The sequence below is a fragment of the Cydia fagiglandana genome, chromosome Z (assembly GCF_963556715.1).
Source record: "Cydia fagiglandana chromosome Z, ilCydFagi1.1, whole genome shotgun sequence".
NCBI classification, from domain to species: domain Eukaryota; kingdom Metazoa; phylum Arthropoda; class Insecta; order Lepidoptera; family Tortricidae; genus Cydia; species Cydia fagiglandana.
In genome coordinates this window covers 33887148-33913343 of record NC_085959.1, presented here as the reverse complement: position 1 = coordinate 33913343, position 26196 = coordinate 33887148, and the positions used below count along the sequence as shown (strand labels likewise).

General features: G+C 38.4%; 1 protein-coding gene across 1 annotated transcript; it reads right to left on the bottom strand.

The window, feature by feature from the left end:
- Window positions 1-11: 11 nt before the first annotated feature.
- LOC134678566 (1-acyl-sn-glycerol-3-phosphate acyltransferase beta-like) lies at window positions 12-13475 on the bottom strand. Its single transcript, XM_063537187.1, has 5 exons — window positions 13128-13475; window positions 11915-12048; window positions 11080-11261; window positions 9825-9993; window positions 12-6273 (listed from the first exon to the last, which is right to left on the bottom strand). Exons 1-5 carry the CDS (start codon window positions 13316-13318, stop codon window positions 6101-6103), a joined length of 849 nt encoding a protein of 282 aa, XP_063393257.1. The 5' UTR covers window positions 13319-13475; the 3' UTR covers window positions 12-6100.
- Window positions 13476-26196: the final 12721 nt, after the last annotated feature.

Sequence of the window (26196 nt, the reverse complement as noted above, 5' to 3'; positions counted from 1 at the left end):
ATGAAAGTTCCTTTTTGTACATCATAAAATTATTTTATTAAAAGATTTCACTTTACGAAAATATGTGAATTTACACATTTAATTTTTTTTGGTTCAAATACAGATACAAGTACAGATGCTCAGGTTGTGGTAACATAATATGAATCACGTAGCATTATGGTATCAACACAAAATAAGGAATTCATAAAATATATTTTAAATATTCTATAAAAAAGGCGGACTTATGAACAATGTCAGGACTATATGTATATCCATTTTTTCATAATGGCAACCGTAATCGAAAGGGTTCACCTATGCGACCGAACGAGAAAACAATACCGCTTGCTCCCTCTAACGCATCACCGTGTCCCTGAAGATTGGCCTATCTATAGATAGGCAGTGACCAACGTACGTATATATAAGGTGCTACTTTATTAGTTGCAGATATTTTAACAGATGATACTTTTAAAAGAATTAACTTTAAATACAAATTGAGAATATTTTGATTTACCGAACAAATTTTTTTATTTCATTATGGTTCGGCGGGAAAACTGCAAAAGGTTATTAGGATGAAGTGGCTAGACACTTAGGTGAGGTAAAAGAGGTTGAACTAAAATCTGTTCAATGAGTTCACATTTAATAATCACATTAACAGGGTGTTTTATATAGCAAATTTTTCAGTTTCTTCCATAAAACATCGTAAAAGCTGTAATGTTTCATACTTTGATACTCCATTAACCGAGTACTATATAAGCTGTATAAATGTAACTTATAAAGTAGCACCTTATATTATATGTAAACGTTAGGTACGAGTATTGTACAATTTTAAATTTTTTAAACATATTATGTTACCATAAATTGAGTTAAGACAAGACTATAACGTTATCACATTGAGATAGACATTAAAAACTACATGGCGATTATTATTATAATACCTGCAATAAGACAATGCAATGCGATAGTAATACTTCATTGTGAGAGTACATACAATTTATAAAGTCTGTAAATTCCATTCATCAATGATACCACTCTGAGAAATATCTTATTTGATGCATTATTATTACTACTTTTGTTGCAAACTTCACAGAAGAGCAGAAAAATACTAAATTAAATTCGTTCATAATATACTAGTGTCAATGAATTGTCCACCAGCCCGCGTTATCTGTAAAGAGTTTGATCTTGATCATTTTTATGTGTACCTGTACATTAATACGGTAACTAAAGTTAATTGTGTAATTTCGGAACTTACTGCGGCAGGTGGTTAGTTACACTTTATATTTTCGTATATACCCCCCACCCCGCTCCGCTAGGCAAATTCTCTGTTCGTAGGTGTTTTTCGCTAAGCTATTAACCACCTAGTCGGCTACGAAGGTAGGTTATATTAACGCATGCAAAATATACATGACTTATTACATAGGAACTGTAACGCAACTCCTCACTCAGTGGGTAAAATATTTGGCTCGATAGTATTTTTTGATCATCATCATATATACCATTAAACATTAGGTAAGTACTTCAAAATCAGCAATAATAAATGTTAAACATTCGTTCGTTGTTCATCTTCGTATTTAATGTACGATCCCCAACAACCGGGTCCGGTAATAGCCCGGGTCCACACAGTGCGAGCATACGCGCGAGGCAATTTCCTCGCGCACAAAACGGCCAGTGTAGACGTCGAGGCGGCGCGCGCGATTCGAGTTGATTCTTCACGGACGCGGCTCCTAATATGATGCGTAGGATTCGATTTGGCTCGACCCGGTGAGTGGGAGTCGTGCATAAACGATCATCAACAAACATCCATAGCATACTGATAGCATAGCATAGAATAGAAAATGTAATTGATTAATAATAATACGGGCTTATATAAACGCCGAAGTTCATCCATTTTATCTCAATTACGAACTGGAGATCATTTGTTACACGTATTAATACTTTATGAGCTGACCTGCAGGTCAATTAAACCGATTTTAAGATCAATTGGTTAAACATCTTCTACACGTGGCACAAGTCTCGCCCATAATATATATACAAGAGTAATTAGACGCGACTTAGGGAGGTTAACGGTGATCTTAAGTTCAACTATTGGATAATACACAATATATAACAGATGAAGTCGCCAGTTTTATTTATATTACATAGGAAACATAGGCGTGCCGATGAGATATTTATTGAAATTTCGGCACAGAATGCCGTTAGCCTCGTCAGGCAGACAATCCACCGAATATTATTACATATTTAGGTTTTAAATTAGTTAAGTGACAAATGCATTATAGTAATTAGGTAATATCAAATAAAATGGCACGATCTAAATCTGAATATGATCAACAAAAGTGCTAGCATTCGACGAGTTACAACTTAGTAATAGGTAAGTAAATGTAGTAATATAAAACTCGAGATAAAATTCTAAAGCTTAATTAAATGGAACTTGAATCGTTTTAAAGTAGTATAACTACTTTATTGCTTATTTTCGAAGAAAGTTTCATTATATATAAAATACATCAAGTATGTAACAGTAATACTAAGGTTGCCTCCAGAATCTCGCGAACTAAATTGACAGGTCAATGTGCACAAATGATACCACAGTTTGGCCAGTGCTGTTCATATCGATATTTTCAAAAAAGTTTGAATTAGAGAATATAGCGAAAATTCACCGCTAGCGGCGTTACTGTTGCGCGGTCAGTTAAAATGTATCTTTAAGTAATTTAAGTTATTTTACAAATGTTACTTGGTATTTCGAAAACTGTGCAATTTTATAGTAAGTAATAGAGACAAGGATATTGGATAAAAATATTGTAATATTTTATATAGAAATATGTCAGTTTCGCATCCGCACCTCCTGATTTGATCGGTAACGTCACATCACGACCTTACAATCGAAACAACCACTTTTCTCGTCACATTCATATAAATCGAAATCGGTTGTGACCCCTTTATAATTATGACTTAGGTATAGTAAGTGCAATAACTTACCTACTTATCGATATCATTTTATCGACATATACCCGTGACTATTTTTTGTTTGCTATTCCTGGTATCATTTTATTTGTCAAACTCATGTCAATTTAGTTCGCGAGTTTCTGGAGGCAACTGTACGAACAATGTTACTGACCATAAAATTGGTTAGGTTAAATATAAATTACGAAAATAGGTATTTTGAATACTCTGAACTTTGTAAATACCTACAAACAGATTTAAAAAAACTAACATCAAGATATAGTCACAGTTATAGATGTTAATAATACAAGTATAAAATGCCTTCACTGTTGACGTTGGTTAAAGCTGTCGATGGCCAGATATTAGAATCGATAATTTCACGATGTGGCAATAATTTCATGAAAAACTGATCGGTTGGCCACATCATGAAAATTTTACCTAATCATATAATGAAGGGATCAATTCTCAAATGGGATTTCATGATAAAAATCTATGATCTGGCCACGACATACATATAACTTTTATTACATTGCAGTATGGCGGCGTGCACATAACGCTACGGCTGAAGCGCACTTATAAATGTCAAGTGCGGCGGGATTAACATAGTTCACTCTAATATAAAGTAAAATAAAAATCCTACTGTAAGCCATTAAATTAGGTAACTAAGATGACTTCTCAAAAAAAACCTTTGAGAGTGGTGTTCCAAGTCAAAGATCTTTGTCCAATGTTTTGGTTGGAAAAAAAAGTGAGACACCTGCATATTGGACAAAGATCTGGGACAAGTGGAATACAACCTTATGACAGAAAAGAGTTCACTTTTTTGGCAAAAAAATAATTTTTGGTACAAGCTTTTATCGCTGACTGTACTTTTTTTTCCACAGGCAACTAATGCTCATCGAGACAATTCTAAAAACCCGAAACACAATTAGGTTTCGTTGTTTTATCACATAGTTCCTTTGGGCACCTCCGGACTCCATCATCATCATCATCAGATCAGCTCGATGACACCATAATATTGCATTGTCACCCGACTTACGGTATGAAAATTTCAGCTCAATCGGAAACCGGGAAGTGGATCAAATTTAACTTGCAAGATTTGATAACACACAGACAGACAACGGTCAGGTGAAACTAAATAAAAGCTTGTAAAATCAATAAAGAACAGTAAAATGACTGTTATTATAGTTCGTAGGTTCGTAACTGTGCCCGAGCTAATCCTATTGTCTATTGTTAAGTAAAACCGCTCGTGCCACGTGCCACCACCACCTGCATAAAAACCTGCGTACTTCGGTTACTGAGTGCCGGCGAGTCGAACGCTACAGAACCAGTCTAAAATGTGTCATCGAGATGCGTAACAAAGGCGCGTTATCGGAGAGCGCAACTACACTGGTTTTTTGAGCGTTGGACTAGCCTGCGCTCAGGTGCCAAATAGAATAAGGATGACCCTTTTTTGCAGGTAAGTAGCACGTGCGGTTTTACTAAACAATAGACAATAGGATTAGCCGCCGGGCTCAGTTACGAATCTACGAACTATTTTAATCTAATGGCCGGTTCCATTGAACCATTTGGTGATTTGCCATAAAATGCGTTGAAGAAGATTTATAGCCAAATACGGTTAGAATTTATCTTTTGACTAGAAAATATTTAAAATCAAACACAGCCAATTCTCAAAATATGTAGTTATTGCTAATGCGCTGACGTTCTTGAATTATATTTAGTTTCTTTATTACTTATTAGCTCCGTTCTTGAAATTCGAGACCATGGTAAACTACCAGCTTCTTTGGCTTTACGTTCATGGTCGAGTTAGCTCATTAGAAAACAAAGACAGATCTCTGACATATGTTAGTAAAGTTGTACATACAGGTTAAATTTGTAATACTGTTAAATATTAACACTTTCGTAACCGGGCAAAAAACGGCGCACTACCCCAGAAACCGGTCGTCTATATCTGCGTACAAAACAACCCGCTGGGCGGGTTGTCCGGCATCTAAGCAAACATTGCGAGTGCCTACCAGGCGGGTTCTCGGCAGTCAAAGTGTTAAGGTAAGACACTTAACACAATTAATTCAGAAGCAAGATCAGAGTATTATTTTAGATTAAAGCGCGTATACACATACGTGATTCAGTTTCGTTAACCCTTCGAACGCCAAAGAACGTCCACAGACGAGCACGCTTAACTTTTTAATATCACCCTCCATAGCGTGCTATATAAAATAGTTGTGACGCTGTTGTGACGTCCACAGACGAGCACGCTTAACTTTTTAATATCACCCTCCATAGCGTGCTATATAAAATAGTTGTGACGCTGTTGTGACGTCCACAGACGAGCACGCTTAACTTTTTAATATCACCCTCCATAGCGTGCTATATAAAATAGTTGTGACGCTGTTGTGACGTCCACAGACGAGCACGCTTAACTTTTTAATATCACCCTCCATAGAGTGCTATATAAAATAGTTGTGGCGTTCAAAGGGTTAAAGTAATGAACGTAAATCGTAAACAACTAAAATATATGTACAATCGAAGGTTATTCCATCAAGTATTAGTAAACAGTCGAGCTCGAAAGTGAAGCCTGAGCTGGGTCCACTGAATTGATTCATAGATATCCGAATACAAGGGATATGGTCATAGGCGTTGGTGGTATTTATATGTAGTTCTTGAAAAACATTTTTAGAAACACGACTGTTACTATACTCTGTATCTTTAGGTATTTAAATAAAAGTAAACAAATATATTCGGGTAGTTATCATGGTTAGCCAACCAAATACAAACCCACCTGGATCTGTCACTGAACGACCTGACTTTAACCTACATTATTTGATCATGTAATGTTTTTATCTACCCTCAACTAACTTAAGGATCCATTTGAGGGTAGATTTTGTTTACTTTTATTTAAATACCTAAAGATACAGGCTATAATTATGTCTAAGTCGTTCCGTGTACGTGTACTACTCTTTGTAGGTAGTGTGACAATATTGTCACACTTTTTTGTTCGACCGCTTAAAGCTAATATTAGAAGTAATAAATTTACTAATGCGTACGCAGTCGAAAAAACATATACTTATACGCTATAGGTACATAAAAGTGGCAATAGCGTATTAAGGATATGGCAGTGGCAGTGTTTGCATTCAGATATCTACGAATCAAACATAGTCATATAATACTGGTCATGATTTGGTGGTCGCCTTCAATTTTGAGTATAGAGCGGGTAGTCGGGCGGCAGAGCGCTCAGCACCTCCTTGGAGAGTTCTTTATATGTGGCCTCCATGGCGCCGCGCACTCGCGCGATTAGCTCTGGCACGTCGTCCATGGTCAGCCCCGCCGTGGGCACCGCCTCCAAGCACTGTATTATCACGTGACCTGGAACGTGATCATTTAATTACTACATGCAAAGATATATGTAACTACGTATAAGATAAATAAAGTCTAAGGAAAAAAACGAGCCTCGGATCAAGAAAAAGTCATTCTTGAATAGATGTTGCTGCACCTTTAGCCTATACTCGGCTAGATGGCGTTGACGACACTGTTTGATATGTAACAATTTTAACACATATCAGTGAAAGAACATGGGCAAAAACATATAAAAAAATCAAAATCCATATACAAACGAGTATGTACTTTTTTAATATTTTTAAACAGTTTCATTTTTCGTTTTCATCTTGTATAATGATGATAGATGGCGATAGATGGCAGTAAATTTACTGTGACTACAAAAATAATATGACAATTTATGTCTATAGTATAGAGGGTTATAATAACCTCAGTATAGAGTCTATACTATCTATTCTCTTTGCTACATGTCATTAATACAAATCGAGGCAAGCCGGATTTTGTATGCAGTGGGACTATTGTTGCAGTAGTTAAACATACTTGGTTATCATTATCACACTGATGCGGATCTGCACTGCGTTCCGGTGTGTGAATAAGACAGTGTAGCTATAAGTTGTATCCAGACGAGACAATTTTTCGCCAATCTGATGAAATACTCCGATCGAACTGGGCCGTGCGGACGCAAATACCAATTTGATTCCCCGATCCCCCCAGGTGCGGACACCAAAATGCCAATTTTCATAGTAGAATGCAAATTGGTGACTTAATTTGTGTACGTGTGGACGCTAGATGAGATTGACCAATTATTTTCCTGAACAAATCGACTGGTTTCGTCAGTCCCGTCTGGATACCCCTATATCCGCATCCATTGTGAAGAACGCCTTAAATTATTGGCACACTGTGGAGGCATTCTATTTCAAACAATACATAAAGCAATCCAGTCTTTTGTCTTTGGAAAACACTTTGAAGGATTAGCTTCATAGGCCAAATAAATTATCTGTTTTGCTCACGAAAGTTGTTAAAGAGTAAGTATAGTGGATCATGGATGATAGCTTCTCCATACAAATATAGATATTTTTACACAATTTAATGTATGTATTATTAACCATAGCTGTGCCCCTGCGTTTTTTTTTTCATTTATTTAATTATTATAGGAGGAGAGAAAAAAATTTTTTTTGAAAGCTCCATACAATTTTTCAAAATCAAGCGTAAGGGCTTAATTAGCTGTGATTAATATACTTAACCCATTGACCGCCACAGACGGCTGTGGACGTTATCGGAAAGTCTTGCCTAGGGCGCCAACGACCCCTATCGAATTGGCCAATCCCTATTGGCCAATTCAATAGGGATTTACGCAAGACTCCGTAAGTTCAATTTCGCTTAAATTATCGCGATCGCCTGGCGTCTGGGGCACGGCATATTCGCGCGCCGTCTGGCGTTCAAAGGGTTACATCAAATTGTGTAATAGTACATTACACCATACCCTTCCAACACCCACACACACTATTCACACACACACCTTTTCACAGGGGACTACGTTTGTATAGGGCAAAGGTCGCGTGTACACTTTCCTCTTAAGAGCCCTTCAACGTGCACACTAGCGCCACAGCTAAATAATCGTGATTATTTAAATTTAACGAAAGATATTGAAAAAAGGGGGCCGCTACGTACTCAATTGTGTATTTAAGTACCTTTTGAATACATCAAACTAGTTTTTATGTTGCTGGTTTCGTCGATCTAGAAACTTAAAACAAAAACGGCCGTTTTAACTTTGGACGCATAGATTGACGAATCCAGCAACATAAAAACTAGTCTAGAGTAAAATTTTTACTTGCGACCCATACTCCATATAGGCCAAAACTTTATGTAGTTTAAACCTGTATCAAAATTTGGTGTTTTCACCAACTGACTGTCGCCAACAACGCCAATGTTAGTTAGCTATTTTATTTATTTTTCAGTATGTTTTTACGGAGTTTAGTTTAAGTATCTATCTCTCGATACAATGTTCACAATTAATGTAAAAGAATACAAGAGCAACTTATCGTATAGTGATCGTACAAACTGAAATTTATCAATCCAATTTCATATTTAATAGTATAGTTAAGGGGGTAGTTATTATACACAATGGTACCTTAGATATACAATCTTTGCTATGATATGAGATGAAAGTGAAAATCGCGCAAGGCCAGTCGTTTAAATTTAATGATAATAATGATGTCACCCGTGTCACATAATAATGACTTGTATTACAGCCTGTTACCACGAATTAAGGATGTTGTGCCAAACGATGTAGTGTTCAAGAATCACGACAATAGTGTGTCATTCAAGGCACGGGTTTATAAGTGTGTGCACTTTCAGTTAAACTATAATACTAAAGCAAAAAATGTTTGATAACATTCGGACATTGGATCAGTCTGATAATGCATGTTGAAATTCAGAACTCGTCGAACGTGCGTAAATCGTATACAAAAAATTATATGACACTTTTATTAACATAATGATATTAATTACCTAAGGAATTTATTAGCAAAGACCTCATCATTATTTTATAGTGATACTCAACAGAGGTTCAATGTCATAAATAAAATATTAGATAGTATACTCACATTTCTTCTAAATAGAGTACAATATTATGGCCCTACATTATTGTCATACAATAGCTTAGCAATGAAACAAGACCTCGACAATAGCACGTGTTCGCAAGCGGCGGGCAAATATACATTCAATACAATAGCGGTCCGTATATCGCAGTCTCGAGGGAATACCTACGGACTAGGTGCACATGACGTCCACACATACCTAAATAAATACCTAAGGCAGTGGAGCGTCGAGTAGATTAATTTAGAATACGGTATTCGTCATTTTCGTCACATGTTTATTTTTATAATACTTATGTTTGTATAGAAAATAGTGAAAATATTTTAAAGTATAGCAACGGACACCCATGAAATGTTATTGGAGTATATCGTATTCAAATGAGACCCTAACTTCAATTGTATGGCGGCGGCTAGGTTCAGTAGGTTCGTGACTCTTAATTTGATTTGGCTAAAAAAAAAACAATAAAACAGCTAATACTCGTAGTTCTTCAAAGTTACCAACCCTCCATTTTAAAGGTACCATTTTACCCTATATTTTGGGGCCGCATAAGCCAGCTTGAGTATACATAAGGCCAATGTGGAGAAGACAATCCACATATAGCCAGAACTCTTGGAATTGTAGACTATGTATACGTAAGTCCGTCAAACAGAAAGACGTGGACCACCTGTTAGAGCCGTTTCGCACTACGTCCGATCCGAACCCGTGAATATATAGTCCGTATTAGCCGTAGAACTATTTCTATGGTAAGTTACGCACTAGATCCGATCTCCGTCATCCGATTTATTTCCGTCATTCTAGAATTCTAGTGCGTAACTTACCATAGAAATCGTTCTACGACTACTACCGACCCTATTTTCACGGGTTCGGATCGGATGTAGTGCGAAACCGCTCTTAGAGTTTGTAGACAGAGACGACAAAATAATGTAGACGGTCTTATCCACGTTTACCTTATTATAACAGGATAATGTTTGAGATGTTTTTACCTTTGTTGAAAATGTACTTCGGCCTGTTGATAAAATAGTATGGCGAGAATATGACGGGGATGATGGGCACTTGCGCAGCCACGGCTATATTAAACGCTCCCTTCTTGAACGGCAGCAAGCTAGTGAAGTCCTTATTCCTGGTGCCTTCGGGGAACAGCCATATTTTCGTCTACAAATCAAATAATTCAAATGTAAAAGATAGAGCCGTCAAAACATTTGGCACGAATCGTTTTCTTGCTAGTAAAACAAGCGCCACCTATAGGACTCGTGCGTATAACGCGAGCGCGATCAGAGAATAGGTACACATGTTGGTTACCAAGCAGAACCGCTACTCTTGTGAAACAAAATGTTACCTATTTATCTTCTACGATCCACATAACAACAGAGCTGTTGTGGTTTTTATTGTAAATAAGCAATACATTATATAACAAAGAAAGTAACATTTTAATTCAATAATAAGTAGGTATGTACAGTCACCGCAAGGGATTGTAATGCCATTTAGGGTTCTTACTAAATTGGAAATTCTATAGTGTAAGTATTGAACAACCAATTTAGCTAGGATCCTAAACTGCGCAACAATCGCAGAGCGTGATGGTACATTATACACTTCTCCTTTCACGCAAAATTGGCGCTAGTCGGTTCTTGTTTATATCCGATGTATTCACGCGCAACCTTGACGGCCGACGGTCTTTAGCCGACGACTAAACCGAGTTGGTGCCACAAAATGTATCTTGACACCAACGAACTGGCCTATTTAGTATAGCTCGTAAGTTAGGTATAATATATTGTAAGTCAATGCTACAAATAGAAACAAGTGTTGGTACATAATGTACACGCAGCGATGTCATTTGCGATTCGAATGGCGTGTTTTGCTGATGACTACGGTCAATCAATGTAGGTATGTAGATTGAAGGACAGAATAATTAATGCCTCTGTAACACTAAACTATTGCGAATATTAACATGGGTCTGGGAAGGATGGATATAGGTACATTTTCTTATTTGACACCGTTTTAAATAATTTATTATTACTTTAATACTATAGTTACTATAGTATTAAAGTAATAGTAGAAAGTAAAGGTTTTAATGCAGTACTGTACTGCATTAAAACCTCCTCCTTTTTTGAAGTCGGTAAAAAATGGTAATAATCCGCTTCCTAGAAAAACCGAGTATGACTGAGGTATGATTTTGAAGAAACATTTTCAATTCGCTTTAAAGTCAGGTTAGCTTTATTCTTATATTTTATACATGCTCACCTTATTTTTGATCATAATATCAGATGTCACTTGGAGTGTTTTGTAAGCATCTTTTGGGTTGTTCCTGTCGATAAACACCACCCCGCACAGATATGCTGCCAAGCCAAAGGGCCATACATAAAACAACTCTTTACGGGCCACTGCTGCCACTTTGTCCGCTACGTGCCAAATGTTGAACATGCCTGGAACATATATCAAGAACACGTTAATATGTTTTGATAGGTAGTTGTAACTTTACGGCACGATTAGGTACACTTAGGTACTACAATTATGGTTAGCAATAAGATGAGTTATATGAAGTTTACCTTCTGTCTTGTAAGACAGATCAAGCATCATATGGTTAGGTACTCGCATGACTAGACATAATTTAATAATTAATTTTATTATCAATTATTTGTCATAAATGTATGATCAATTATTTCTAGTTGTATTCATCAAGGTTATCCTTACAAGACTAAACTCAACAAGCAATAGCATAATTTTACTACAGAATTCACAGATCGGCTTCATGGTACAACTAAGTAGGCTGGTTAAAAAAATAATTGTACATGGCACTCTTCTAAAATCCATATAGGTAATGGGAGGTAGGAAGACAGAAGTTTAGTGGTCCTTAACTATATATACATCAAACTTATACACTCAAGGATTTTTTAGACAAATATGGGGAAGCTTGCTGCCACCAAAATTATGTCAGTGCACGTACCTTTCAACTCAAACCAGTGAGTGGGTTAAATTTAACTAACACCATGGCTAGTGACAATAAATGAATGTGTATACAAAATGCTTCTAAATAATGTAAATCAAAATGAGTAATAAATAAAGTATCAGGGTTTACCTAGGACATCAATAGTTGACTGATGGTTGGACACTATCACCGCTCCACGATCTTCTGCCAAGACTTTCCCATTTCTTAGGTGCCACTTAATTTCAATTACTTTTGTTATGTGTTTAATAATTGCAACAGAAAATCTAAAACATTAGTATGTTGTTAGGTGGGAAAGGGGTATGAATTGGAAAGTAGGTACTTTGGAATACTTTCAAGAATGAAATAATGCTGGAAATATAATTATTTTAATCATCATATCTTATTGTCAACATTCTTGCAGTGAACTATTCTTTCCTTACATGATACCTATATTTTAGCAAAATTATATGTATTCATAAAAAGTATAATTTCCAGCATCAGCATCATTACATCAGGGGTTTCGGTGCGGGAATGTTTAACACTAGCCAAAAATAGGTAGATACTGTAAAAACCAATACTATTTTAACATTTATAAGAACATTTGGAGCTTACTACCTATTTACAATTCATAGCTTGGTAATTATTATACAATAAATACAGTTAAAAATACATGAAATTGCACCTGCACCGAAAACCCCAATGTATGATCACAAAGCAATAAAATTACCATGTACCTAAAAATATTTTATATTAATGCTCATATTTTTTATTAGTTTGACCAGACCTTATGTATGTTCAATGGTTAATAGGATCAAGCCAGCACCTTTTTAATTAGATTTAATCTGTTGATTCAAATGCTAGAAAATAGTATCCTAAGATCTCAATGTAACCGTTAGAATATCTACAATATCATCCTCCAGGCCCTGTGCCGGTATTTTGCCACAACTCACTTGGGAAGCCGTTTGATAGACCGAAATTAAATTTTGTATTAAATCATACTTGCCACTTAGGATAGTAGTGTAAATGATGAAAACAAAGTAAACAATTTATTCCCAAATAAGAACCATAGCTTTCATATTCTGTTCATTCTTTGTTCTCATATTTGATTAATTAAGCTTGTCTGTATTATTTCAAAGAACTAGCTGATTTCCAAATATAATTTTATATCATGTGTTTGAAAATGCAAAATATGATTCATCAGTATTAAGATTTTATCCAGCTAGTGTTCCGTTTACTGGAACTCTCATGCATATTATACAAATCAATACTAACTTTGATTACTGTTTCTCTCATGAATGCACTATTTAAGTTTGTATTTACTGCAGTTGTCGTAACAAGAAGATACATACAAGATCATACTCACAAGATATTTTTCACGTTCCTCGGGTCTAACATGAAGAATGGCATCAACATCAACGATATGGTAGAGGTCCATACGTAGTAAATAAGAAATTTCAATTTGAACTTCACGAAATTAGGAGTTTCAGAAAGCAATTCTTTAAGGACATAGGCCACCGTACTTATTATAAATAAATAAATCGCTATATCCCACATGTTGATATCTTTTCTTTCCTGGTTTTGAACTCTAGGTACAGTGTTATCCCAAATTTGTTTACTTTGACAATATAAATGTATGACTAATGCCCATGAACTTAATTTCACTGTGTGTACCAATATCAATACAATAAAAGCGGGCAGGCGGTATCTTGACTTTACCGAGTCAACTGCAACTATCAATCAAGTCTCAAACCACAGATTAGACAGAAAAAACGCGCCTGTGACTATTGACGTGTGGCCTGCCCAGTCCATACGAAGCGAGAGCCTCTCTCTCTCTATCGCCCGTGCCCGGTTCGAGCGAAAGAGATGTAGATAACAAGATTTCGATTTTCGACGCTTACGGTAAAGTCCCTTATAAGTTGAATCCAGACGAGACAATTTTTCGCCAATCTGATGAAATTCTCCGATCGCAAAGGGCCGTGCGGACGAAAATACAAATTTAATTCCCCCATCACATCAGCAGGTGCTGACACAAAAATGCCAATTTTCATAGTAAAATGCAAATTGCTGTTTTAATTTGTGTACGTGTGGACGCTAGATGAGATTGGCCAATTATTTTCTTGAACAAATCGACTGATTTCGTCAGTCCCGTCTGGATACCCCATTATACTGTCTGTGAAGCACGCTCTACACAGGGGGCTACACGAAGTACACGAAATATCTACATATTATACAATGTAAGTCGTGGTTGGCTAAGTTCAGGTAGTTGTTAATAATTCTGATTCATCTGGACAAAGATAAACGTTTTCGAAATTTGGCGCCTTGTTAGGTATAGGGGCGCATACGCATGAGAGTTTTTTAGTGGAGTGTGCTCAGGCCATAAAAAGGCCAACTACGGCGTTGACTGAATACATCTCTGATTTCCTGGCAGAATCAATTAATCTTTGTGTTCTTAAAATATATTTAAGAAGTGGAGCCAACCAGATTTTTGATGCAGGTGGGGGGTGGGGGGATTTTAAGGGTTGGTGACGTCTGAGGTTTATATTTTTTTAAGTATAGGTTTGTATGTCAAGTTTAGTATCATTTTCAACTAAATCAAAAATGTAGACAGAGATTTCATCTAAATCGGTGCAGCCGTTATTGATTCCCCGTACAATCTTACTCCTTCCTTTTCACTTTTGAGAGATTTTTTTGAATAAAAACTATCCTATGTTTTTCCCCGGGTCTCAAAATATCTCTTTACCAAATTTTATCTAAATCGGTTCAGCGGTTATTGGATCCCCATACAAATTTCCCCGTCCCTTTTCACTCCCTGAAGGGATAATTTTTGAGATTAAAAGTAGGTATGCTTTGTTATTCCCTGGAACTCAAACTATCTCTGTACCAAAAACTAAATTGGTTTAGGGGTTTAGGCGAGAAGAGGAATAAAAAAAAAGGGTTTTGTATGGTTTTGTTGATATTTTATGTATTTTTACTTAGGAATGTCATGTGTCATTATAATATCATAAATGAATTCGGCATCCCTGATTTATACGAAAACGATAGCAAACTTGGCCTAGTAGCTTCAATGACATAGATATCATAGAGTAACTTATATATACTGAGAATAGATATCAAGATCAAATTGAGAGCCCCGCCCCTAAAAATTTAGATCAAAAATCTCGGTGGCTCCACTTCTTAAATCCATCCTTGGGTCCTAAGCCTAAGGATCAATCTTTCCAAAGGAAATCTCTTGTTCACGCAACCACAAAACAGATAAGTACAGAAGTCAATCACATGTATGTACTTTACTTTTCATACCTACGCTCGGCGGTCGCTCTAGGGTTGCGAACTACGACTTATGCACAAAAAATAAATCGTGGTAGTGGCACTCGTATCTATCGTATCGTATCTGGTATCTAGTTGTTTGATTTATTGTTGAGGATGAAACGGGAAGAATGGAAATATAAATTGATAATAACATTAATAACTCAAATAGCTATTTTAATTTTAATGTCATTGTTATATTACAAATTTGCCACAGAAAATATCTTGCGATGATTTCGAGATTGGCGAAATGCACGATTATTATATTTTAAAGTGTAATAAATTCGCATTCTCATGTACAATGTAATAAATTCGCATACGCATTCTCTCTGAAACCACTGATAGCTTAAAAAACGACAATTCACCGGTTAATGTTGAATTTAAACAACCGTCCACTGTACAGTTATAATAACTTTTTGTTTTGTTTCTCCATTATTGCACAAAAAAGTTCACAGACGCGTGTCTCAAGCGGATGGCACTCGCGCTCGCACTGGTCCCAACTGGTCCGAGATATCGTGTCCGTGAGCAGTGTCTATGTGTGCGTTGCTCGAGCGCGCTTTGTATGTAGATTGATTTCTGTACCTATCTCTTTTGTGACGCAACGCCGTATTTTCTAGCACCTTCCGCTATTTACAACGCGCGTTAAAAAAGCGCTTGAATCGGTCCACACGCTAAATTCGATTTAACGACTAACGCTTAAAGTCGAAAGTCCAACAACGCTTGATAAAAAGCGCCACCGCCATCGTGTGTATAAACACACAATGTATTCTCCATTTTGAGCGCGCCGAATAGTCCAAGTCAAAAAAAATATTTGAAGTAGACTGTAGGGAGCAGCCCAGGGGCCGATTTTTGAATTTCGATCGTTCGATTTCGTCACTCGAAAATCGGTGGAAAACGGCGAAATGCTAATTTTTGTAATTCGAGAGAATAGAAATTAAATTGGGAATCTAGTGGTATTGACCCTCGGAGTAATTAACAATGGAGCCGCCATTAACAGGCATTCCCCTCTGTCGAAAATAGGCGGCCAATGGTCAACCATATGTATGGACTGACGTTTATCTGACATGACGTACCTATACATTTGATGTGCCCCTCCCCCGCAAAAAACGGCAGACTATTTTGTACCGAAAATTTTAGACATGGCGTCTCCGTTGTTAATTACTCCGAGTATTGACCAGTCGTTTCAATTCTCGAAATCGAGCGGTCGAATTTCAAGAATCGGCTCCAGGATTTTTGTTTAATTGAATTTGAATATATTGAGTTTGAAATTTTTGCACTCCATTATTTTTTTACTTTCCTAATATTGTCAACGACGAAGTACTGATTGCTGATAGAGTCTGGCTAGCCAAAAATTGTTGACAGATATTTCGTTGTTGTATCACCGATTGTCTATGATTTAAAAAAAAGTTAAAAGTCAGTTGTCAATTTATGTCATTCCTTTAAATTTTTTGCGGTTTATAAGGGGTTTATTTTAAATAATATTAATAATTTCTATACTGAGTGAGGTTCGCAAACCATTATTTAAGCTCGTACTCGTAAATAATTACGACAATGTGCGAAGTCGACGTGTAGCGTTGTATAACGAAAAACTGCAATGTTTACAACTCCTAACCAAATGTAAACAAATTAGGAGGTTGGTGCTCTATAAACATTTTGATACTTTAAGTACTAGTTCTAACATTTGCCTATTACTTTGATTAAGTACGTGATTTCATTAATGCTTGAATCTCATAAACAGGACAAGTGCATACAGAAACGGATAAACTAAACGTTCTGAAAAATATCTATAATATCTAAATATGGAACGTAAACACATGTGTTTGTGGTTGACTGTAGTTTAAATAGTGGTAGAAATTATGTGAGCTGACTTTGAGTACACGTAAACGCTTATTTAACTTATTTCTGTAAAATAGGGATTTAACTACTGAAATAAGCACGAATGTAAAATAGCACATGTGAATATATTGACGACTTCCGATTGACAGCCAGTTTATTTTTCTATACGTAGACAGCCTACATTGCACTCCTCCACAATAAATTATTAATAACACATCAAACTAAAGGACTCCCTTAATGAGTACAACAACAAAACTATAGATCTAAACTAGTAATTCCCTTAAGGCGGCATTGCCTAAAAGGACGAGCCTGGGGCGGTGACGGTGTGTTCGGTGAAGAAACATTTGGCGATGGTGGCGCGCTAGGTAAAGCATCTTGAAAAATAGGCGACCCAGGTGGTGACTTAGAGGGAGAAACGCTCGGTTGAGACGCATGCTCCGGAAACACCACCATGTCTGACGTCGATCCCACCGACCGCCCGACTGAGTCCGTCCGGGTCTCCATTTCAAGACCGTCAGGGTCATTTGTTACATTAAGTTTACGAACTCTTTCATTATTAGGATTTGTACGGATATCAGGTTCCAAAGTTTCTGGAACGGGATATACATGAGACTGTCTACCCGATCGCCGCTTTAATTGATCGACATGTCTATGTACCACTGACCCATCAGCCCCCTTGACGCTATAATCACCCGACCCGGTTCTATGCACTATTTGACCTGGGGCCCATTTTTCCCCCTTAAGGTATTGCCTGTACCAAACCTCTTCTAGTAACCCTAGTTCCCTATGTGCTCCTCCCGCAGCTAACTTCTGCCGTTGCTGCGCCTGACGCACCACGGCCCTAGTGTCGGGCTTCAAAGTGTCGAGCTTGGTACGAAGACTCCTACCCTGAAGTAATATGGCTGGACTCTGGCCGGTAGTGGGGTGAACCGTATTTCTATAATATAACAAATAAGTCCATAGAGCCTTATTTACATCATTTTTTTCATAAATGGCTTTTTTGATCACTCTCTTTAGAGTTTTTACCGTAACTTCAGCCAGACCGTTTGAAGCTGGATGATAAGGTGCAGAAAAAATATGTTCGATACCGAGTCCCTGGCTGAAATTTTGCATTTCGGTACTAGAGAAAGGTGGCCCATTATCTGAAACTATTTGTTTGGGTATCCCCCACCTGCTAAATAATTCGCACAAAATGGCAATTACAGCGGTAGCTGTGGTACTAGTCATGTGGAATATTTCCACCCATTTGGACATCGCGTCAATTACTACAAGATAAGTCTTTCCAGTAATTGGACCCATAAAGTCGAGATGAATTCTAGACCATTGCCGATCCGGCCAAGGCCACATGCAAGGCGCTTGCTTTGGGGGAGCATCCGCTTGTACTGCACACGCATCGCACTCGCGGCACATGCGCTCGACTGCCTCGTCGACCCCGGGCCACCAGACATAACTCCTAGCTAAAGCTTTAGACTTCACTATACCCATGTGAGGCTCGTGGAGCATCCGTAATACCCGATCCCTGCATGACTCCGGAATCACTAACCTATAACCCCACATAACGCAACCCAGCTCTTCGTATAATTCGACTTTCCTATTAAAAAATGGTTGTAAACCAATTATGTCACAATCGGCGGGCCAACCCTCTCTAATGTACCTTAAAACCCGTGCCATTATGGGATCCCGAGCAGTCTGTGAACAAACCTCACCATAGTTGAGCAACAATGCCTGCTGAATAAAATGTAAGTATGTCTGCTCGGGCGCCGTCGGGCTCGTTTCTCCGCACTGGACTATCGGTAACCGAGACAACCCGTCTGCTCCATTTTCGTTTGTACGAACATACTCGATAGTGTACGTATATGCTGATAAAATCAGAGCCCAGCGTTCCATGCGACTAGCGGCCATAGCTGGTATTCCTGTGTGCGGCCCGAAAATGGATACCAACGGTTTGTGATCAGTCCTAAGTGTGAAATGCCTACCATATAGGTACTGATGAAACTTATTTACACAAAAAATTATTGCCAACGCTTCACGGTGTATTTGAGAGTAATTTTTCTCTGCGTCCGTTAGCGTCCTAGAAATGTAAGCGACTGGACGTTCACCCCCTCCACTCTGGTTTGGTTGCGACAAAACTCCACCAATTCCCCGTGCTGATGCATCACAAGTCAAACTCAGAGGACGATCTGGGTCATAGTAAGCTAAAACCGGCGCAGTGGATAACACTGTTTTAATTTCTACGAACGCCTGCTCACAATCTTTCGACCAGTGCCATTCAACGTTCTTCTTTAATAAATCATACAGTGGTACGAGCCGTCCACTTAAGTGCCTAACAAACTTTGCATAAAAGTTAATCAACCCAAGAAATGACCGCAACTCTGTGACATTACCCGGTCGGGGTATCTTGGTGATTGCTTCTATCTTATCCGGGTCCGTCTTGACCCCGTCCTTACTTAGAACATACCCCAAATATTTAATCTCGCTAACTAGGAATACACATTTCGCAGCCTTCAATCTTAACCCGTTTTGACGTAACCGATTGAAAACTGTCTCTAACGCCTGTATATGCTCCGACACATTCTTGCCCCCAATTACTACGTCGTCCAAAAACACTTCAACGTTGGGAATTCCGCCTAACACAGTACACATAATTCGTTGGAAAATACCTGGGCTAGAAGCAAGACCGAAAACAAGCCTGTTGTATTTGAATAAACCACGATGAGTATTTATAACTGTGCAGTTGTTAGACGAATCCAACTCTATCTGATTATACGCTTGTGATAAATCGATCTTTGAAAAGAAACGTGATTCGCCCAATCGAACAATTAAATCGTCAATTTTTGGCAGTGGATAGCGGTCTACTAATAATGCCGGATTAACAGTCGCCTTGTAATCCGCACAAATCCTTAAGGAGCCGTCTGGTTTGTTTACCGGTACCAATGGAGAGGCCCAGTCGGAACAGTCGACGGGCTCGATGATGCCGTCGCGTAGCATCGCGTCCAGCTCGGCGTCGACGCGTGCGCGTAGCGCGTACGGCAGCGGACGCGCACGGTGGAATACCGGGACCGTGCCGGGCCGCAACTGCAACGTCGCTTTACCGCCCGTGTACCGCCCCAAACCGCCTTGAAACAACTCCTTATACCTGTCACATAAAGTTTTAATGTTATCATTTAAATTCGAATTTTCATTATTTCCACCTACATGATGACAGTTATCAAAAATCGGAATGCCTGTTTTTAATTCCACTAACCAATGTCGACCTATTAATGGGGTTTTACCACCCTTAATCACAAACAACTCTAACTCTTTCTCTGTAGCACCATAACGAACCTTGGGCTTTATCATTCCGGAAGGAGTCAGTGGTGTTCCGTTGTAAGACGTAAAGGAAGCACCTGGTGGTTGTAAAGGAATATCCTTGAAATAGGTGTGGTAAGTCTCACTACTTATGCAGGACGCAGCCGACCCCGTGTCGACTTCCATAGTCAGTGAATGATTATTAATGGAAACAGGTAATCTCACCGGTGGATAGTCACTTAAGCATAAGTGATGAAAATCTTCCTCCTGCAGGGCCTCCAACGCGCGATGCTCTACTCCGTCATCTTCCGTTTTCCCGCATAGTTGATTTAAATTAGTCCGTCTATCGCGCGACCCTTCTGCTGTCAGTTCTGGACAGACGCGACGCAAATGGCCAATGCGCCGGCACCGGCTGCACTCGTAACTCCGGAACCTGCAAGTCTGGTAAGTATGGCTGTTCGCACCGCACCCGCCGCAGTGGTGGGTGCCTCCGCCCGAACTCCGCCCTGGTGAACCACCATGTCCGCGCGATCCGCGCGTTCCGCCACGTCCTCCGTGGCCGCCAGCGTTGATACGCCGACCGTATGCCGTGGTTATAGCGTGTACTGGGTCCGCTCCCGCCCCAGCAACCTCGCCGTTAACCGCTCCCGCCGAACCGTCAACCGCAGCCGAATCCTTGATTGCGGCCTCTAAAGTCGTCGCTTTCTTAACCGCGTCCGAGAAGGTCAAACCTTCATCTTCGGCAAACAAACGTTCTCTAATCTGATCGCTTCTGATACCACATACGAACTGGTCCCGCAGATCAGTGTTTAGATTAGTCGCAAATTTACAAAAACGGGCTGCCTTCTTCAACTCCGCCACATAATCGCTAATACATTCCGTGCCCTGTCTCTTTTGCCTAAATCTGTAACGTTCCGCTAAAACTGACGGAGTCGGTTGTAAATGATCTCTGACTAATTTGATAACTGCATCGTATGTTAGCTCCGATGGTTTCTTCGGACTCGCGAGGTTCGTTATCAGCTCATACGCCTCGTCCCCGACTGTAGCTATCAACGTAGGCAGTTGATTCTCCGGTTTGATATCATTTACCTTAAAATACATTTCCATTCTTTCAATGTAAGCCGACCATGTTCCGTTTTTAACGTCAAACTCTTTTATTTTACCAATCGGCATTTTCTTGCCCTATTTTATATATGTATGGTGAGAATAAATTACCGCAAACACGCTTTTCCTTATTTCCTTTCGTCGCCAGTGTAAAATAGGGATTTAACTACTGAAATAAGCACGAATGTAAAATAGCACATGTGAATATATTGACGACTTCCGATTGACAGCCAGTTTATTTTTCTATACGTAGACAGCCTACATTGCAATTTCCATAGTACCTTACTTGTGCATAGAAAATCAAAAATATTGTCTAGTATCAAAACTATAATTCCTACTACACAAAGTGTGACCAGCCCAAGATTTTTTGAATTTCCCGCCAAACATTTGAGTAAAATTTCAGTAGCCAGACTCTAGAATATTACATATATTTTAGTACAACATTAATACATAATACATAAAAGCACTTCTCTTCAAGTTCATTCTTTTTCAATTTCCGTTGAATACTATGTAAACTTTCCCAAGAAACAAACAATAGGGATAAGACTCCGGCCACGCTAACTTTGCACAGACTTGGCAATAACAATAAATACCTACATATTCCATAGTAGAGTCTGTTCGGAAAGAGAAGAGCCGTGGAATGTATAATTTATGTTCCGCACAGCCTCTATTAGGAGCGTCATATTTGATGTTGATGTAGGACTGGGGATGGATTAGACATGAAAACCTCTCAAAAGACGCTAGTGCCTGGTGGCCCTTAGGGTGGTCCGACTCTATACTCCTTAAACCTTCATCGACAATTTTATTTTCTATGAAAATAAAAGTATTCACCTTTCTGATGTCATATCTGTCACGACAGTGACATGCTGACTTGTCGTTCACCTATTTGTTATTTTATCTATAATAAGCATTAACTTAATAATTCTCTTTGCTTTTAGGTTCGTTGGTAGATTTGTAGAATTAGATTTGGTATTTTATTTTTGTGCCGATTAAAGGTGTCTTAGTAAGTAGTGAGGTTCGCTGGTACCTAGTGAGTGATTGTGGACATTTTCGAAGATGCCATATCTGACTAAGAGCTACTAAGAGCTACAACGCGTACTAACGCTACGTCTTACGTAGGCGAACAACGCACGAACGCGGCGCGGCGCGGCGCGGCGAAATCAATCCTTTGATGCCCATAGAAGTGTCCTACGTAAGCGATCTCGTTGCGAACGCGGTGCGGCGCGATTTGCACGCGAATGTCAGGCGGCGCGGCGCGGCGGCGGCCGCTTTCGCCGCGCCGCGCCGCGCCGCGTTCGCGCGTTGTTCGCCTACGTAAGACGTAGCGTTAGGCGTAGGTAAGGTAAGTGTCTTTACAAGTATAACGCATAGAGTCTGTGCGGAAACTGAAATCGTAGAATGTATGGGCTCCCTTATTCCACGATTCTTCTATTTCCGTACAGACTATACCGAGTAAATCGAATTACTAGGTCATCCTACCCCCATTAAGTGGTATCCAGACGGGACTGATCAAATCGGTCGATTTGATCAGAAATTAAATTGGCGTCAATCTCCAATTTTAGATTTATGATGATATTAAAGCCCTCTATATAAATTGCAATAATGCCCCAGAACGAAAATACTGGCCTCTCAAATTGGTATTCTTGCATCTGCATTCGGCGAGCTAAATTGGTATTTGCGTCCGCACCTCCTGATTCGATCAGGCAATTGAATCAGATTGACGAAAAATTGACTATTCTGGATACGCCTTTACTAAGGATGCTGTGGGATGCTGAGCGCTTTCTTATGACACTGGGATTATTTTGAAATAGTGCCTCAACTTTTCACTTGTAGGTACTTTGTCATTACGTCGAGGCTAGGAGTACCTATACATATAAATGGTTGTGTACAGATATGATGATAGTTTTTATCTGCGTGATAAAACGATCGCCGTGACTTTCGGCTCGATTCGGGAAATGAATTAGATCTCTATTAGACCTCAACAAGTTACGATATGGATAATTTAAAGATATTTATAAGATAGATATGTCAAATTTGACGTTTCCGCGATTCTGGAGGTCCTCTTGGACGATTTCGACAAGTTATGACTTAGATATCCAAGTCACATCTAGTCGATATCTAATGTAAATCTAGTTGATCTCTATATCGTCTCTAGATCTTGTGATTATCTCGTTTCCCGAATACGCGTGTTTCTATCCTGCGGAGTTCAAAAGTGACAGTTATTTTATCACATCATAGAAGGTAGGATCCTAATAGAAGTGGTATAAGTACGCGTGCCTCCGTGAGGGACGAAACATATTACGCAATTCATTCAAAAAATCATCTGGGGCACGGTAGTGCCCCCGCCAAGTCGAGCAAAACAAAGACGCACGGCCGTACCATCCTTTTCCCGAAGCGATTCAAGCGATTTTCGACATCCTGTAATTTTGTGCTGGATAAATTCATTTATTCGGAATTCATTTGTTGCCCACCATAATCCATACTTTTACGGTGGGAAACATAAAATGTGAGACTGTGACAAGAACAAACAATAATAGTTCTTTCGCTGCTACTCCTACTGAAAGATAGATATTATATAAGACTATCCTGTTCGGTCACTTCTCCCCACCCTCGTGCCAGTTCCAGTTTTATACTTGATTCATGTATCATATGGATAAAGCGATCCATAATATTTAGGTAATAATATTCTGGTTTCGAATCCCAAGGATCAGGTCTAGGATATTTTCTTTGGTAGTATTTATATTTTATTTATAAACTATTTTAGTGCGCGTATTTTATGAGCTTATCGCGTTATCGTATACCTAAATGTGTTTTTTATTTGTGAATTAAAGTTACTCTCACTTACGCGCCTAAAAAAATAAAAACAAAAAAATTGACCTGTCATATCACATCCCTAATTCTGGATATCATTAGATCCCATCAAGGTCTTACAACAATAAATATTAAAAATAAATCAGGTAATATAGAAAAAATAAAACTATACTGCTTATTATGTATTGTAGATATATTTAATTTACTCAATAAGAACGTGCAGAAAAATAATCTTGTGGTCTTATCATATCTTTGCGGATCCGGTCTAAATGACAGAGCCGAGGGTAAAGCTTCTATGATTGCGGATCAGTCTGCCACCGATAGTAATCTGGATGCCGTAGCAACTACGTAGATAATGGGAATGACGAGATAGGGTTTGCCTGTCCTGCCTTGCACTTAGACGTAGGCCAACTTAGCAAAAACAACATTGATTAGTATACTAGCTACATAGGTCACCCGTATTCGCTGCAGGAACACCTGCCCCAACTAATCTGTAATATGCGCCTACTAGACACATCACATAAATAGCTTCTATCCGAATAGGGCTAAATGTACGGGGGGCAAACGAAAAGTTTTTAGAATAGAGAAAACTGTAGTACCGTCAGGTAAACTGTAGACGTGTCAACATTACATTCTGTAAGCAGCTTAACCCTAAATAGGTATATCCATTTATATGTACCTACATATTAAAATATGGGTAGGTAAGTATAGCATCCTAAGCACGCTGGCGCAGCGTTGGGACTCGCCCCTGGTCAAGAGGTGTGTGCAGTACACTCACCTGTTGCAGTTCCGCCGCGAAAGTTATAAATGTTTTGTTTTGTTTATTTGTTTCGTCTTAATTATAATACTAACGATAGGTATAAGTTATTGTAATAATAATAATTTATTTCATATCATTTCATAGGCCAATAAAAATAGATTTTTTCCAGGAATTAATTCCCAGCAAGCTGGAAATAGTCTGAATACCTTCATTTGGTTCTAAATGAGTGTAATACGAGTTTGCTTCATTCTAGTTGTGGAAATATTTATGCTCTTTTTCAGTTTATTGCTTGTAGTTCAAAAACGGTGCGACTGTTGACATCTGAGGATCCGAAAGATACCATTATATGAATTCGTACACAAAATTGTAAAAAATTGACGCCACTTTGAATACACGTACAAATAATATGATGTGTATCTTACCAAGGATGTCAAAAGCAGACTGATGATTAGAAACTATCACAGCTCCGCGGTCTTCGGTAAGGATCTCTCCTTTTCGGTGTTCCCACTTTATGTCTAATACCTTCGTTATATGCTTGAATATATGCATTGGCGGACAACTTGAAACTTTTTTTTAATGACGTATATATTTAGAGCCATTCCCCCAATATCTTAATTACTAATTAAAATAATTACCTATTCGGTTTTGCTGGCGACATACGGAATGTTATCAAAAGCGTAGATATTGCTTTATCACCAGCATTTGCATGTTACAAAGACATGGTTCGATTCTAATTTTAATAAACGTCAAAAATTAAATCTCGATACAATATGCGATAGGATTTGTGCCAGAAATGACTTTTCCGGAATACAATGAGTGGTGGTTACTCACTTTGCATTTCTGACTTTTTTCGGGCTCCACAAGAAGTACGGCCAAATTACACTCGTCAGTAAATAAAATAAAAATAAAAATAAAGAAGTTTATTCAGGTTTGCTGATATTATTTGTCTTAGAAAAAAAGTTGCTAAACATATTGTAACAAAAAACATAATTTTGTCCCACATTGTGCCATACCACTAGACACACGCACTTCTAGCTTACCGCACTGTTTAGTAATGAGGATAATATGTACCTACTATTTGTATTTTTCGTTTATTATTTCCACTCAAGTACGAAATAACATAAAATAATGACATCTTGAATATCAGAATACAGTGAGTAAATCTAATACGGGCGAATCTCTTAACGGTGGTTAGTATAGGACAAAGTAAAGGTAATTAGATAACATTTACTTAAAGTTGCAACAATAATTTTGTCCATACAAAATAATTCAGCCCGCAATGTAATGCAAACACACTCACGTTAAACGCTCGTTGACAGTTACTTTCAAA